This window comes from Typopeltis vanoorti, chromosome 1 (assembly GCF_054136105.1).
Source record: "Typopeltis vanoorti isolate ZY-2024b chromosome 1, IOZ_Tvanoo_1.0, whole genome shotgun sequence".
Taxonomy (NCBI): domain Eukaryota; kingdom Metazoa; phylum Arthropoda; class Arachnida; order Uropygi; family Thelyphonidae; genus Typopeltis; species Typopeltis vanoorti.
Genome location: NC_143549.1, coordinates 9,570,189 through 9,588,936, shown reverse-complemented (window position 1 = coordinate 9,588,936; position 18,748 = coordinate 9,570,189). Strand labels below are relative to the sequence as shown.

The 18,748-nt window shown below is 35.6% G+C and overlaps 1 protein-coding gene across 1 annotated transcript in view; it reads right to left on the bottom strand.

Annotated features, from left to right (window-relative positions):
* Window positions 1-1,857, bottom strand: part of LOC150109772 (uncharacterized) — a 42,214-nt gene extending 40,357 nt beyond the window's left edge. The window contains exon 1 of the mRNA XM_090409366.1: window positions 1,727-1,857. Within this exon, the coding sequence (XP_090265492.1) occupies window positions 1,727-1,760 (34 nt within the window). The 5' untranslated portion in view covers window positions 1,761-1,857. The remainder of the gene's footprint in view (window positions 1-1,726) is intronic.
* Window positions 1,858-18,748: the final 16,891 nt, after the last annotated feature.

Here is an 18,748-nt window from a genome sequence, read left to right as displayed (position 1 = left end):
TGTAGCGTAACATAAAAGCAACACGAAAGAAAAGTCATTTGCGTGCAACATCTATTTACACATATTACTTATAATGGGTCATTCCAAGTGAAATTAGAGAGCGGATGAATTGGTATTTTCGATTTCAATAAAACCTTTGTTAATGTATCGAGCTGTCCTTTAAATGAAAATTTTAAATCTTCTTTCAAGTAGGTGGCTCAGTGTACTCTCAGGAGTACACTCAACTGCGGTTTCATTTCGGTCTTTTACTATTATTATGAATCACTAACTAAAACTTTACAACTCCGAAGGTCATTGCACGTGAGATGCAACCCACTAAATTCTGCTATAAACTCGGGTTTTTTTTTATAATTTATTTCATTAAGATATCGAAAATATAATTTTGCAATTTTAAAACAGAATTTTTCTGCAATATTTTAACATAATCTGCATGTTTAAGCCGAACTTCCGTCACACCCTCGTCTCCAGATGCAGACATTATTCGTGCTTCCCCATGGAAGTGGGGGAAGAGAAATTTTAACTGAATGTTCTTTTGTAGATATTCGCTGTTATGCAGTTGAAGCCTCTCCAACAGTCTTACATGAATTTGTTGGCATGCGAATCGCTATAAAATGCATCTGTTTTGTTTGCTATTCCTTTTCTCTCTCTCTCAATTCATAAGAGTATTTGGAACACATCTATTCAAATAGCAGATTCTTGGAAAGCAATACTGAGCACGTCTGCTAAAACTCGACTCTTATTGTAGAAGATCGCACAACATCTACGGTAGACGCGCCTGAAATTGATTTTTCTGGACCCAAATAACGAATTACTCACGATTTGCTTTGTGATTTCTACACGCACAATACACATTATGGGGCACTTCTATGCTACATCGGTCGATAGGAGAATGGCAAAGTAACGTGCAAATAATTACATAAACTTTGGAGCCCAATGCCGCTTTACCGTGTTTCCCACAGCGCTACTTGCGCACGATATTTTCCACTATGAGCAAGCATGCGAGAAAGAAGACAGCTTATGAATATCACCAAAAATAAATGCGTGTTTAAGCCACTCGCAAGTCTGTAAATATACATTCGCAAACGTAATTCACAAACTTGTAAATTCGCTTCGATAAAAGAAGACTTGTAAAACATTAATTTGAAAACAGTTTTCATAGTTTCGACGATTAATTATAATTAGCCAAAAGTAGCTCATAAAATAAGTTGTAGTGCCTGCTTCATACGTCTTATTAATAAATAATCGCTATTCTAGTCAATCCCAATTCTGTGGGTGTGGAAAAGCTGACAGTGCAATTGAAATAACGGCAAAGTTATTTACCGAAATAACGAGATTATTTCAGCAGTAAATTTGTATTCAATGATCATCTTCGTGAGTAGATTTTAATGTTTATCATTAAAATGTTTATTTGCAGATATAGAGCAAAATATTATTATCATAATTATTAAAACTGAATAATAGTGAAAAAATAATATGATTATTCTCAGAATAGGATGGCGTCATTAAATTAAGTTTGGAAATCACGTGTACTGAGCACGTGTCGTTAGTGAAGTAAAACCGATCGTCTCGCGCAGCCACATTTGGAGGTCCAAATTTAGCTCACGCAATACTAAACAGTATAGTATTGCGGAGTTTCCAATTGAGTGGCACGCGCTTATTTGGTTTCGTTCACAAAGCAGTTTATCTGAACACCGGCACCCAATAAACTTAAAGTAAACAGACTCACCTATCAGAGTAACTGCGACACTTTTCACCTTCATTATAGACACGCACTTCACTTCGATATTTCAGAAAGACAAATCTCACCGAGCTGCGAAGCACTACTGACTATACAGAGGTTCACTCGTAAGCAGAGTGATTCAGTGAGTAAGTGACGCGTCTTGGTGAACTGCGCATGCGGTGGGAAGAATTTTTTGTTTTGTTTTTCACTCTACGAAGGACTTTTCTGAGAAGTAAAAAGGAGATTTATAACAAAAAGCATTGCAGCGTTCTTTACTTTAATACGAATAACAGAAATGTAGAATATATAGAGAGCTATTCGATGATCAAGTTTTGTGTGATTTTCTGCAAATCCTTTTTAAGGTTACGCATTTCAAAAACCACAAGATGCTCTCTGGAATATTTTTAAACAAAATAACATTCGAATAGTGAACACTATTTATTTTAGTAATTTCGCATCTTCAACTGGTGTGTATGAATCTCAAAATACGTGGATCGAAGGATTTTCGTTTAAACTGATCAAATTAATTTTAAAAAGTTATGATTATATTTGCGGGAAAAGAAACAGGCAATCATAAAGATTTTTTTTTTGAGCATTCTGAATCAAATCAAAGCCCTTTTAAATCAAATCAACACAAATTCTAATGAATGTTCACTTCTAAAATGGTATAACACATTTCCAAGTAAAGGGTTACAACTAATTTCGATCTCATACTCTACCTTATCGTGGTAAGGTACTTTCACAACACAGAAAGAGTGTGTGGGGCGGGGGCTCTAGATATGACCCTATCACAACTGTATATTCCAAATTAAAGATACGCACAAATCATTGAGAGAATAGATTATTCTACAGAGAATTATTATTCTATAGACTATTCTACAGAGGATTTGAAATTGGAATGGATCACAATTAAGTTGTGAATAGGATTCACTATCATACTGACTATTTTTCAAAGTTTTAAAAATAAATTTTAAAAAGTGAAGTGCTTTTACGACAGTGAATTTTAAACACAAATGCATATCCTGAAGGAAACATTGATTTTTTCTGCCTCAAATGTATGAGGCGAAATTTTATGCAAATATAGAAAAAATATAAACCGCAGGGTGAATCGGAAAAACTAAAGAGGCAGTTCTAGTAAGTCAGCATATGCTCTGAGAGAATACAAAGAAAAATATAAGAAAGAAATGTTTAAAAAAACGACGGCTTTGGTAAGTATATAAAATATAAATATCAGGGTGCTGGCAAAATATTCCAGAAGTTATTGAAAAAGCTTAAAAAAGTACTGTAAATGGAATCAGAGATGAGATGACAAAGGTGACATGAAAACTGAAAATAAAGATATTGTAGATGCCTGGAGTCATTTCTTACCAATTATAGAGGTGATCAGCATTTCAGTATATACTTGAAGAGAGAACCCGTTAAGAAAGTGTGCACGGAAGGTGAAGAGGACTATCTATTGCGGTTGATGGATGGTTTGTTACTTTAGCGAATTCTGAGGCTTCGTTTTTCCATTGAATTGAAAAAAGAAAGGAAGCCAACTGAAATTGCGAAAATGACTCTACTGAAAAGATTAGAATTTGAGAAGTTATTCTAGGGATGGAATGTCGCAATAAGTGGCATCCTTGTATCAGAAATAATCGCAAGGTTTGGTAGTTTAGGTTAATGTACGAACAGCGGTTGTTAAACTTGATATTTGCGATTCGCTTAGAAATAATTCGGGTTTCAAATCTGTAAGTAAAATGTATGCACACACACACACACACACACACACACACAGTTTACGATATTTGCATTTATAAGAGGATTAGGATTTTCGGTGTTAAATTTCTTTGATTTTATTATTTTTGCAGAATTTTTTAACTTAAATATATATTTTTTCATCGGGTATTCAGATTGCATTCCTCTCCCTAATGTGGAAGGAAAGCAGACCATACGTTAACCATTTGTTCCCATCTAGTCAAAAAATGCTTTTAAACCGTAGAAAAACAGACCATGTACTCTGTTCATTATGTTAAATTTTTTCTTGACAATTATTCATAAGACTATTACACTTTTTTATATAATCTTTATCAAGGTAGCTTTATTTTATCCTCCTACATGTTTCGCCAATCTGTTTCTATTGGCATCCTCAGGGAATACAAACTAGTAAGCTAAAATGAAGGTTACAGACTAGGTTACAACCGATGGTTCTAAATCATACAAAAATTGGTATTGTGCGTGACAATGTGCGTTAACGAGACACGCACAAGAAGGTGGAATGCAATCATAAATAACCATGTCCCAGGCGGGACTCGAACCCGCGACCTCTTGCCTAGAGAGCTGACACGCTAACCACTCAGCCAACCAGACTGGGAAAAACACGAACACATTATTAACCCAATATATTGACCTCCGGACACAAATCCTCACAATTTTCGTCAAGAACTAGAAACTGGGTTGTACGCTATCACCACTCGCACAGCCTTATTCTAATAGGAGACCTCAATATCAATACACTAAATCCTACCTCTGCCGCCAGTTCTCCATCAAGAGAGGAAATATTGAGAAACACACTTACGTAACCATTCATCTATCACATCAGCTTAAGAGCGCCCACAAACACACCAGTCATCAATAATAACAATAAAAATTGCGAATCATTACATAATAGTTACTACTTTCCACAGCACAACTGCCAACAGCTACAAAACAGACACTAGCAACCGAACAACAGTAAACCAGACTCGACTATCATAGTAAATAAACATTATACACGAACTAAAAAACAGCATGGAGCAGATTTTTTATTTTTACAAGATCTGATGACTTTGTGGGAAAACGCTTTCCCCGTTTTTCAGAAATATACGAAAAATCAACAAAATATTTTGATATATATAAAGAAAAAAAACAGGTACAGACTCCTGAAAAAAACAGCGAAACGCTACACAGTATTGTCCTCAAGAATAATCTCTGGAAGCGATTTTTATAAAAAATCACCAACTGACACCAAATACAAAAACTAAAATTGGTTTTCAAATCACCTAACAGCTTCACCAAAATATGCTTCTCCAAAGAAATTACTACTTCCAGAAAGTTTCTGCAGACAGTGCCACTATGAAATAAACATGGCCGACACTGTACGATTTGCTTAGCAGAAAACGTAAAACGTCCCCCAAGACTTCGAATAAGTCACGGAACCACAACACCAGCAGAATCCTTCAACCAAAACGTTGTAAACATCACTCTACTCAAGAGAGACATCAGTCAAATCGCACCCAAAACAAAACCGTCTCACCACAGTGAGCAAACTATATTTATTTCCAAGGGTCTCCGAATCCGAAATGAAAAATGCTTTCTCTCCCAACTAAAACCGAAATCCACTCGAGGGATAGACAAAATCAGGCTAAGAAATCTGATAACACATTTTGGCCAATTACATCCTCTACTTTTTTGAAATGACTCTATAAGGCATATCTTTATAATGATATTATCCCTAGCTCTATAAGGCTGTTATAAGGCTATAAGGCTCAATAAGACTATTATCCCCAGCAAATTAAAAACAGCAGAAGTTACACCTTTCTACAAAGAGGATAAAAAATTAAATAAAAACTGGCAGTCCCATTGCAAATTTACTTTTAATCTCAAAAACTCTAGAAAAACAGTACACGCTCGACTACAAAATTACTTACAGAAATACCATATAATCACCCAAAAACAATACGGGTTCCAAAAAACAAAAAAACACAAGATATTACGGACACCATATACGAAAAGCTCTAGATAAACTGCAATTCGCCATACGTATGCTGATAGATCTTAAAAAAACGTTCGGCGCTTTAGACCCCAAATATTACTGAACAAGGTGCACTCCATTGAAATTCGCGGAAAACTACACTCCTGGTTGAGAAATTGCAGAACTTGTCAAACAGAATTGAAGTAACAAAAATGGGTTCCAACTACAGTACAGATATACAAATCCAACACGGAGTTCTTCAAGTCAAGGCGCAATACTATCACCCATCCTTTTCAACAGATCTTCTTTTTAAGCTTTCACGAACCCTTAAGTTCTTAGCTGTGGACTTCTCAACCGTAACTGTAACCTGAGGATAAGATGGTTGGCCCTCTGCCTCCCGGTGTGTTCTATTCCTGTAGATGCATGTGTTCACGGGGCTGGTTTGCCCGTTCTGAGGGACGAAAAACCCGAGATTCCGGGTGAAAAAAACCCTCTATCTCGGTATGACACTGTTTAAAGCACCTTTTGTCGAAGGAAACCAGTCGAAAGGTTCCTCACGTCACTGACGGGAATCGAACCCACGTCTTTCCGACCAAAGGGCTTCGTCTATACTGACTGAGCTGTGGCAGCTCCTTTTCAACATATACATAAATAATGTTCACAGTCTTCTTGTACAGAATCAGATATGCAGATATAATCAACACCGCATTGCACTGTTGCCAATCTTTGCAGATTGGGAGCAGTGCAATGCAGTGTAATCTGCAAAGATTTCGAGAGAGCTATCAAAATAGCTTTCCCCAAAGCACAGCAATATCTTAATGAATTAACGAGATACTTTCGTAACAACTCAGTGTCATAATAAACAATACCAAAACCCAAATATTATTATTATATTAATTATATTATATTATATTTATATTAATTCAAGAATCTATGTACAATTTTATGCGTTGCAGAAAAGAATAATTTCCGTGGTGCTTTCGACAGCCAGTGCACAGAAAACTTTGACAAACTCTTAAATGGCCTCACATAAAATTTTAAGCCAACCAAATGTGAGACACTACACAATCATTTGTGTCTATCGCTCTCTACACCGCCAGGAATTTCAGTAATTTACATGGGGCAACTATTAGAGAAAGAGAGAGAGAAAGAGAGAGAGAGAGAGAGATCATCTGATATCAGCCTCTGATCAGCAAAACGCCTAACCAGTTATCGAACACCCAAACAAGAACTAATGAAGTTGTACCAGCATAACTAGCACAACATACCCATAGAATTGAAACACATGACAGTTATCTAGCAGATTATAGAGGAAACATTCCATAAAACAGAAACAGTAAGCAATATTCCCACTCTCTTCGCAAAAGCAGCTTAGATGATGGTTGTGTTATAAAACCACACTAAAATCCTTTTACTACAATTAACAACCAGGCCACATTACCTTAAGCTATATTATCTATGGAATGTGAAGTGTATCATCTATTGAACATCGCCCCTGTACTTAACTCTTAAATATATCAGAGAACATCTTTGTGTAGATCATAACGCTTGTTTTTGTCTTAATCCATATCTATCAATATTTTTTATAACTTACTTTATCATTAACAAATTTCTATTATCACCCAATTTTACTTGTTCATTTCACTTAATAACAATGTTAATAATAATATTAAATTAATATTATTACTGCTAGTAGTAGTAGTATTGCTGACAGTATGCACATTTATATAAACCATATAAATTGTGAGAAAAATTATACAGTATATACATTACACAGGTACTTCCCAGGTGTTTTCCATTATTGTGTGTGTGTGTGTGTGTGTGTGTGTGTGTGTGTGTGTGTGTGTGTGTGTGTGTGTGTGTGTGTGTGTGTGTGTGTGTGTGTGTGTGTGTGTGTGTGTGTGTGTGTGTGTGTGTGTGTGTGTGTGTGTGTGTGCGTGCGTGCGTGGGTGCGTCTCCTTTAATTTGCCTTTAATCCATCTGCTAACCATTTGCAATAGACTCACACGACTTTTTAATAGTTTCCAGTGGAATGCTTTACCATTCATCTATCAGAATATCTGCCGATTGCTTGAGAGATGTCGAAGAAGGGAATCCACTTCTCGCTCTTCTCTCCAAAATTGCCACACCGGTTCGATGACATTCAAGTCAGGTGATGAGTTGGCCAAGACAGATACTGAAGTGCTTCTCGATGTTCCTCCAACCAAGAACGAACTCTTTTGGCAGTGTGTATGAAAGCATTAGCATCTTCAAAAATGACGTCATTGTTGTAAAACATCATTTGACCCATAGAATGCACCTGACCAGCCAAAATGTCCACACATGGGCCGGTAGTAACTTAGACCATTTAGAGTTATGATGGGGTCAACTGAATACCAAGATATGGTAGATTAAATCATCACTGATCCATGTTTGATATTTGGAACAATGCAGTCCAAATTGTACGCTTCCTTTGGAATCCTCCAAACATAAACCTGATCTGCTGTTGAAATAAATTAAATGCCGACTCATTGGACCATATCACTAGTTTCTCGTGAATAGCTGTTCAGGTTTCATGTTCCTGACACCATATTTTTTTGCAATATCGCTTTGAATTCTGTGATTAAAGGTTTAGCAGTCGAAGATCGTCCATAGATGTTGGCTTTGTGAAGGTCTCTGGGGACTTATTTTGTGGAAGCAGGGTCTTCAAGGTGGATATTGACTTCATCTGTCACTTTTGCCACAGTAGTCCTGTGTTTTGACACAGTCCTTATTAAGGTTCAACGGTCCCCTGTCATTCCATTTCTGTTTTCGGCCACTATTCTTCTTCTCTAATAAAGTCTTGCCATGCATTGTATACACAGTCATCACCGTGGAGACTGCTGTTCTTGTCATACCGCCAAAAGGCGCAGCATAATACAAATATTAGGGATACTAAGGGGAGAAATAACTTAAGTATTAGTAAAAATTTTGGTGATATCTTGAGCATAGATAATAGTAGAACATAGATAAGAGGAAATTACTAGATAGAATAAAAATCATAAAATGGGACGCAACATAAATGGCTGTTCTGGTTACAGATGCACCTACTAAACTGGCTCCCACGATTTGTCCTCTTTTGAAGTCTGACAAGTCACTCATTTCACAGACAGTTCGGACTAACTGCTACTTAACACAACTTGTGCCACATTGGCATCCAACCTAGAGAACGGAAACAAAGAAAAAGAAAATATTCGCATTGTTTGGTTTTAAAGCGTACACTAATAACATTAACCTCAATAACGATGACGCTCGTATTAGTTTGTCCAATCCGCAGGGGTTAGACGAAATAATGGAAACTTTGTTATTCATGCGTATTTCTTTGTTCGTATGGTGTTGGAGCATCTTTTGCTTCAGCACAGGCTGCATTCTTCTTAGAATGGGCTCAAATAAGTTTTGAATAGTTTCTGGTGGAATATTTTACAGTTCTTCTTGAAAACATCTTCAAATTGTTTTAACATGTCAGAGGTGGGAATCTGTTTCTTAATCTAGTCTCCAAAACTGACCCCAGAGTGGCTCCATAATGTTCTCATCTCGTGATTGCGCTGGCCAGAGAATATGTTCAAGTTCATTCGCCTTCAATCTACGACTGTCCAAGCTTCATTCATGGGAGGAGAGAGTCAACCGAATACTGTCATCTTGGAATACTGCATCGTTGTTGTAAATAACGATTAGATCATGATGCACTTGATCACTTGATGTCCAAAAAATCACTTTCAGTAATTCTGCCATGAAGAGTAATAATTGGACCAACAGAATACCGCGAGATTGCTTCCCAGCCATCAGAGAACGGCTCCCTTTGGAACCACGCATTCCGGATTGTAAGCTTCCTTCGGTGTTCTCCAAACGTAAACTCGTCATGATATAGGAAACAGCGCGAAAGTTGACTCCTCACAATTTCACACGCTACCAGTTTTTCAGTGTCCACGTTTGATGGTCGTGACACCATCGTTGACGCATCTGAGCATTCTTTTCAGCAATCAGAAGTTTAGCAATTGCAGAGATAAGCAGATTATTGGATTTATGATGCTCACGTCGGACAGGTTTTGTAGAAATGTGATCTGCAAGACGAATATTCAGTTGCTGCACTCACTACTTCAACCATTTCTAATTTTTAAAAACAATCCTCAATGTCCACCAAGCCAATCTCCTTCTGACATTTTTGATCTTTGCCCAATGTCTTCGATGATGTCTTACCAATAACTTAGAAACTGTCGATCTCGATACACCTTATAATGTGGCAGTTATTGTCACTGACGCTCCCACTAAACGACTGCCAACGACGTGTCCTCTTTCAAAGTCGAACGAGTCTCCCATTTCCCGATTTTTTTTAACATGAATTATCACTCATTACGCTCCGTAATACGCTTGCATGAGAACCACAGAGCGTAAACAAAAGAAAACAATAGCAGTCGATGCTGATATGATAGCAAGTACTGTAAAATGTATGATAACATTTTATTCATGGGGGAGGGAGCATTGTCATCTTGGAAATGCATCGTTGTTGTAAATAATGATTGGATGCATTTGTTAAAAGGTAACTACATTTTCAATGCACATATTATTGCATCATAATACGCTATCCTGATACTCCTCATGTCAATGTGTCTATTGCGATTTTCTTAATATGTATCTGTAATTATATATATATATATATATATATACTCTACTTATTGTAACAGACTTTTGTATCGTAGTGTAAAAGTCTGTTTAACGACCCACTTTTGAATATATGTAATTATTATTATTATTATTATTATTATTATTATTATTATTATTATTATACAACGGAAACCCAGGTGAGCCAACTTTGAATGCATTGCTTGAAAATAGATTAAAAAAACCTGAAGCACTCTTTAATCAATTTTCTTGGAGAACTATTTGAAAAACACACCATATAGATTAGCGAAAAATTCAACCGGAATTTATTAAATTTAATAATAACTCGGTAGAAGGTGTATTACAGACCGTCAGAGAAATTAAAAACTGCGTTAAAGAGCTGACAGAAAGACAGCATCATTTAATTAAAGAGACAACGGAACTACGACAAGAACTAAACTCCTTAAAGCAACAGTACGAACTCTTAAATCAACAGCAGTATATAAAAATGATCTCCTGATAGATGGTCTCCCGGAAATTTCTACGGAACATCCTAAAAGAGACCGTAATACATCGTACCGTAAATACACCGTAATACAACTCTCCCATCTTGGAAGAGTTGTATTACGTATAAGCCAAAAAATTGGCGCTCCAAATGAATCAAAAGATATCCAGTCAGTACATCGGTTACAACAAAAAAGGAAAAGAGAAAATAATTCCCGTCCTCCTCCCGTCGTGGTGCGATTCACCAACAGCCCAACAAAAAGTACACTTATAAAAGCTAGCAGGATTAAAAAACTAGTTGTCAAGAATCTGAAAGGAGCCCACGACAATACTCCAATATACTTTAACGCCATATTATCAGAAACGATTCTACCAAGCAAGGAAAGTAAAAACAGAAAACAATTACCAGTTTATATGGATAAGAGACAGCAAAATATTCCTTTAAAAGATACAAGAGGCAAAACCAACCCAAATAAAATCTGCAGAAGACCTCAACAGGCTGCCACATTAAAAGGAATAAAAAGGGAACAGCACACCAACCAAAATGAATGCAGACCATCAAGCAGATGTAATTACCCCGGAACATGATAATTGCCACATTCTGAAATCAATAACAGAATGGAAACAACTGACAATCCCCAAAAAAGGACTATCTATTCTCCACATCAACATCAGAAGCATTCAAAAATACTGGCTGACCCTGCATGCTTATGAAATCAATAACAGAATGGAAACAAGTGATTATCCCCAAAAAAAGGACTATCTATTCTCCATATCAACATCAGAAGCATTCAAAAATACTGGCTGACCCTGCATGCTTATGAAATCAATAACAGAATGGAAACAAGTGATTATCCCCAAAAAAAGGACTATCTATTCTCCACACCAACATCAGAAGCATTCAAATATACTGGCTGACCTTGCAAGCTTATCTGAAGGAAGACATAGACATTTTAATACTGACTGAAGTATCTACGACAAACGAAGAGGCATCCACCTACCAAATGCCACACTTCCAACAACACAAACACTGCAGACAAATAAAACGAGGCGTTGGTATAATCATATTTACCAAACATAAACTAGAAGTAAGAGAAATAAATTATAAATTAGAATACGCAGAAAACATATGCATCGAAATTAAAAACATCAAACATGAAAACTCCTTGATATTAAGCGCAATATACAGACCACCCAACTTAAGCACCACAAAATTTCTAGATGAACTAAACAGATGGCTTTCAGCCACGAAATAAGGCGCCTCAGAATACCTGATAATTAAAGGAGACATGAATATAAGTATTAGGACATAAATATCAACACAACACAATACCTAGACCTCTTATCAGCATATAACATAAACCCTATCCATACAGTCGTATACACGAGAAGAGATAGTCGGAACCATAACAACCTCATTCTGCATTGCTCATATAAATATATGGGCCCCTCCAAATAGCCACACAGCAGCCGTCATGACATGCAAACTGGCAGACCATTATTTCACAGCATTACAGTTACACACTGAACCAGAACACATAAAACTCACGGAAACTACAAAACAGTATTATAGCATTCTAAACGAAACAAGAGTAAACGACGAAATCAGAAAAACAGACTGGATGCAGATAGCATCTTTAGACTCTGCTGAAGCTATATATATTAATCTTAAACTTGCATTTAACAAAATATATAACAAAGCATTAACAAAAATAAAAATACGCCCCCAAACGAAACAAAATACATGGATAACCGGCAACATATTAACAGACATATAAAGAAAAGATGCCCTATGGAAACAACTTAAGAAGTCGCCGAACAATATCGCTTTAAATGCTGAATACAAAAGAAAACGGAATCTCCAAACAACACAAATTAGAATGGCAAAAAGAAAGTATTACAGCAACAAATTAACAACAGCTCAGAATGATATAAAGGAAACCTGGCATCTGATTAATGAAATTCTGGACAACATACACAGAACAACTGCCTCAGAAACTATGAAACACAGCTTTGCTTGCGACCCCAAATCCCTCAAACAGTTGGCAAACAACTTTAATCAGCACTTTGTGAACCCTGTCCAAAAACTACAAGAAACAACCTTTCCTCACACAAACGAACATTCTCCACTAGGTCCACGAGCAACCCAGTCGATGTGGTTCCCCACAGTAACAAAAGAAGAACTATCACTGGCAATTCAACAAATTAACCCTAACAAAGGACCGGGGATAGACGGAATGAGACCAAACTACATCAAGAAACACTCAACCAACCTACTTCCAGTTATTCAAAAACTGTTAAATAAAATCTTCGAAACGGGATACATACCTGAAACACTGAAGACTGCATTAATCACATCCATACACAAACAAGGAAAAAGAAACATTATAAATAATTACAGACCCATCGTGCATTGTAAACTCTCCACATGTTTTGAAAAATTTCAAATCATACCCAAAACACAATATGGCTTTAAAAAAAAATAAAGGAACAGCAACACTCCTGGAAGATTTCACAGGCGTAGTAAATGCTGCATTATAAAAACAGAATAACATTAGTCGTATTCATTGACCTAACAAAAGCATTTGACACACTAACGCACAAAACCTTGTTAACAAAATTAAGGCATATCGGAATCGGAGGTCATCTAATCCAATGGTTTAAAGCATACATGAAAAACAGGAAGCACATAACACATATAGGATCAGCGTACAGCAACGAGGTACCGGTAACCTGTGGAGTATCGCAAGGAGCTGTCCTATCTTCCATTCTATTTAACACACACACACACACACACACACACACACACACACACACACACACACACACACACACACACACACACACACACACGACAAAAGCCATCATCCCCTAAAAAAGTAAAATCTTCCAGTAAACAGACGACACGGCCATAGTATCCATTCACAACAACGCAAATATCGATTACACAAATATGCAACACGACATCAATCAAATCACTAACTGGTTAACCGAAAACGTCATATGTATATAAACCCTGGAAAAACAAAGCTAATGATATTCAAAAACCCCCAAACCCTGCCCATAGAAACTAAATATCTCACTATCAAACATTCATCCTCCTATGCACAAAGCGCTGAACCTAAATCCACAACCATCACACAGGTGAAAACAACACGCTACCTTGGACTTCACTTCGATGCAGATCAAGGTTGGAATAGCCATACAAACTACCTACATACCAAGCGTAGGATAATAGCAAGCAAACTATACAGATTAAAAGATATTGCCGCAATCCACATAAGAATATTAATCTATAAAGCATTATGTGAAAACATTTTAAGATATGCAATCACATCATACTCGTTCTGCGCAGACTACAGACTTAACAGGTTACAGTGGCTGCAAGATAAAATGGTAAAACTGATATTCTGGGAACAACCCACTCTTATGCAGGAAGCATGGACAAAACACAAAATATTTAAGGTGAAACACTTACGCCACTACACAGTCATGTTAAAACACTACTACAGCCCAACATATAGAGTAACCAGAACAACATATCAAATAACAAGACCACAGTCAGTCAACAAACTACATAACATATAAATACAACGATCACTACCGCAAAGCCACCCGAAACTTCTACGTAGCTGACATGATAAACAAACTGCGGTTCGACAACAGAAACCTAGGAACATACAGAGAGCTGGAATAGGTGCTATATAAATATTATAGCGAGAAAGAAAATTAGAGCAATTCCTGTTTCTCTCTCTCTCTCTCTCTCTCACACACACACACATACACACACACACCAGCACGCACAAAACCTATGACAAACTTCTCTCAAAAACACCACTACAAGGACACAAACACACAACGTCCAAATCCAACCCTACTTGGAAAAAAAAAGTTAAACTGCGTAATAGCAGTTGAAGTCTTCCAAGCACGTATTAACAAACGGTAAAATCAACACCTGGCTTGCGACCAATATACAAACATAACCACGAAATCACTACCATCTATCATCTATTATCTTCCTCAGATAAACTCTGCTAAGCTTGGAGGAAGAAATCAGAAATGCCTCCCAAAGAAAGAATGTAATACATTATACAGAAATAAAGAAAAATCTGTAAGAATGTCATTGTTACAAAAATAAATAAATAAATAAAATAATAATAATAAATAAATAAATAAATCTGTTGTAAATATGTCATCATAATTTCAATAATAAAAACAGGATTAAATTAAAAAAAATAAATAAATAAATAAATCAAATGCATGTAAGGTAAAGTAATATACAAATCATATGTAATGAAACGCATGTAATATATATCAAATGTAATCAAATGTATGTATGTATCACATGTAATTTAAATATGTAATCATAAATTTTAATTAAAAAATTATTATTATTTAAAAATATTATTAACTGCAAGTATCTGTTATTCACAATTGTAATGTGTTTTAAATATTATATATATATATATATACATATATATATATATACACTTGTATATATAATTATTACTGTATCTATGTATGTAATTTATCTGAGACATAAACAAAAAAAAAGTATTATTATTGTTGAAAGTTTATTTTTCACCAGCTTAGACTATAATAAATTTAGTTTAATCCTTTATCCCAGTGAGAGCAAACAAATTTTGCTCCTGAAAATATTTTCAGGACTGAATATAGTGTTGTACTATCTTACCTGGGTAAGTAGTACAACACCAGGCAACTCGTAGCAAAGGTGGTGCGAGCTACCAAACTTTCTTACTCCAGTTGCCTGGTGTTGTACTACTTAACCAGGTAAGATAGTACAACACTATATTCAGTCCTGAAGATATTTTCAGGCTCGAACTTTGTTTGCTCTCACTGGGATAAACTAAATTTATTATTATTATTATTATTATTATTATTATTATTATTATTATTATTATTATTATTATTATTATTATTAATAGGAACCAAGAGGAACTAGCAGATTCATTCAACCATGCCTTCACAAACAATATCACACTACTCAAGAAAGACAATCTAATAACGATCAACAAACACCTACAGACACAAAGTCAACAAAAAACTACGTATTTTCCACCCGTAACAAAACAGAAACTGAAAGAAGCACTCCTACAACTAAAACTAAAGGCCATTCCAGGAATAGACAAAATAAGACTCAACAGACCTTTTAACACACTTTGAACAAATAAATCCAATACCATTATTTTTACGGCTATTTCTGCTTGTTTTCATTTCCAATACTTTTGAGACTCGTGAACATAATATTCGACACAGGCATTATTCCACAACAATTAAAAACTGCAGTAATTACGCCAATTTACAAACTTGGTAAAAGAAACGATACTCAAAACTACAGACCAATAGCTACCCTACCAGTCATCTCAAAAATTCTAGAAAAATTAACACAGACTAGACTACAGAACTATTTACAGAAGTACACATCATCTCACAAAAGCAATACGGCTTTCTGAAAACAAAAAGCACCATCGCATTATTAGAAGACATCGCCGACACAATGAACAAAGCTCTCGACAAAAACAATTACGCGGTCCTTATACTGCTTGACTTCACTAAAACATTTGAGACACTCGAACATGACATACTATTCACCAAACTATACTCAATAGGTATAAGAGGAACACTTCATACATGGTTCAAGAACTACCTCTCAAACAGAACACAAGTAACAAAAATAGGTACATGTCACAACCGGGGCATACAAATAAAGCACAGTGTTCCTCAAGGCGCCATATTATCACCCACTCTATTCAACACATACATTAACGATGTTCATAACATGGCCATAAGAAGTCAAATATTTCAGTACGCAGAAGACACTGCACTACTAGCAATCCACACAGACATCAACACGGCTCTCTGCAATGCACAAGACCTAAATGAAATCACAACATACGTCTACCAAAACGCAATTCTAATCAACGGCACCAAAACACAGATGTTGATAATACTCTGTTGGAACGTACATCTTAGTTTTGAATCCGCCATTTTGTTGTAACATACTCTTATTAATAAAATCAATTAATTGCTATTTGATCACTAATCCAAATATAGGGAAATTTATATTTATACTGCGCCACCCTATATTTAGATTAGTCTATATAAAATAGTAGAATCAATTTTCAATTAAATTAGCAGTCTCCTTACTCATTTTGACCAAATTTAATGTTTTTCAATTGAGGCTCCCGCAAGATTCGAATTATTTATGAACGGTGCAATAAAAAAGAATCAGGCAAACACATTATTGAAATTAACAAAACAAAACATTTAATATAAGGTTATATGACAAATATATGAATTCCACTTCTAAAATAAAACATTACAATTAGGTTAGTACATCAGGTCAAATCATTCATATTAATTCAGTCTTCAAAATCTTCACATACAAGTTTCACAGTTTCCTCAATTACAAGATTCCTTACTCAGATTAATACAACAGAATTTCTTATTTAATTAGTTGCTCATATTTCTCAGTTATACTCCACACTTAACTCTCAGCAGGCACTTATTATATCATTAATCACGGCAGATATTATTTCAAGGCAAATTATTCTCAACTTCTAACTTATGCCACAGTAAATGTTAGAATAAGCGAAATGGAACTATCACTCAAATCTTCATACACAGAAACAAATAAAACATGACTGTCCTTACCGGAATTAATCTTCAGCACGTCAGATTTAAAGTGAGCACATCTTCAATTTATTTTTATTACACCTATGGAACACATTTAAAAAGAATTCTTCAAGGTCATAACTAGATTATTATTTGTCGCGCTTCACAATTCTCGACGGCAACTATGGGGCAGATTGATATCCTTGTTTACTACTTCACAACAAATTAAGCTCCGTACAATTCTTCCTAAAAGCAATATAGAAATGAGTAGTAATTCTAAGCTAACTGGATTTATTCTGATTCCTTCATTAACCTTCCAGTCCTTTGATTATCCAATTCGGCACCAAATTCCTATTAATGCCACTGCTGACTTTACCTTCAGCTATCTATAAATTTTCACTTCATCTCTGCACACTTCTAAATACTACTCTCTTGAATTCCTGCCCTTCAGTCCTTTTTATTTACTTTCACCCCGTTGCTTATATCCTTCCTTCTTCCCGCTTCCAAAAACTCTCCTTTTTCTTTTTTACTCTTAGTCCTTATAAGGACTGGCTTAAAGGGTGCTTTTCATCTTCCCCGTTATCTGTAGAGGGCAGTGTAGGGATAAGGTGTTATTAAGCTATTAAAGCTCTGATCATGGCAGGAGGGTAACAGCAATAGCTGAACCTCAGTTAGAACTTCATTGGCTTCAGCATTGCCGTCCATTACCCTCCAAAGGTATTGGATTGAATGAATCAATCACCGCATCTCACGGTCGACTGATTCCCCATTAGTATTCTAACCTTTTTTTTTACTCTTATGTATTACCTCCCATATATATATTTTTTCTCTCCTCGTTATCGAAGCTCACGGTCTACCCACGCGCATTCCATTTTATTTCTCTCATTTCATTTACAATTAATAATAATAAAATATATGTTACAGTATATATATATATAAGGTACATTAAATTATATACATATAATTTCTCATAATATTATTGAAGGAATAAAGTAAATAAGATAAATGATATTTATCACTGAGTCCTTCCAATAGCAAAATATACATTAAAATTATTTAATCAAATAATAGCTGATAAAATTCAGGAATAATACATGAATAATAATTCTTAGGCAAGGGATTAACAAATAATTTTTAAACAAGTCATGCTTAATATATGATAGGTTATGTTAAATGTGAATGAAGAACAAAATATACATAATAATTTCATTCACAATTTAACAACACAAAACAAGAATCATGTGCTCCGCACCACTATCGATACACTGCCATACATACCACTGCATCAACAACAAAAATACCTGCCAATGTCCCGAAATCAAACCTGCAACACATGCAAAATACCTTGGTCTCTACATAGATTCCCACCTTAAATGGACAAAATATATAGCATACGTGCACACCAAACTCCGGATCATCGCAGCAAAACTCTTCCAAGTAAAAGACATTATTCCATCTAAGATAACAAAAAACTCCTATATCACGGTATCTGTCCCTACTCAGATACGGTATAACAGTCTATGTAAACACATCAAACAGCCACCTAACACAATTAGAAA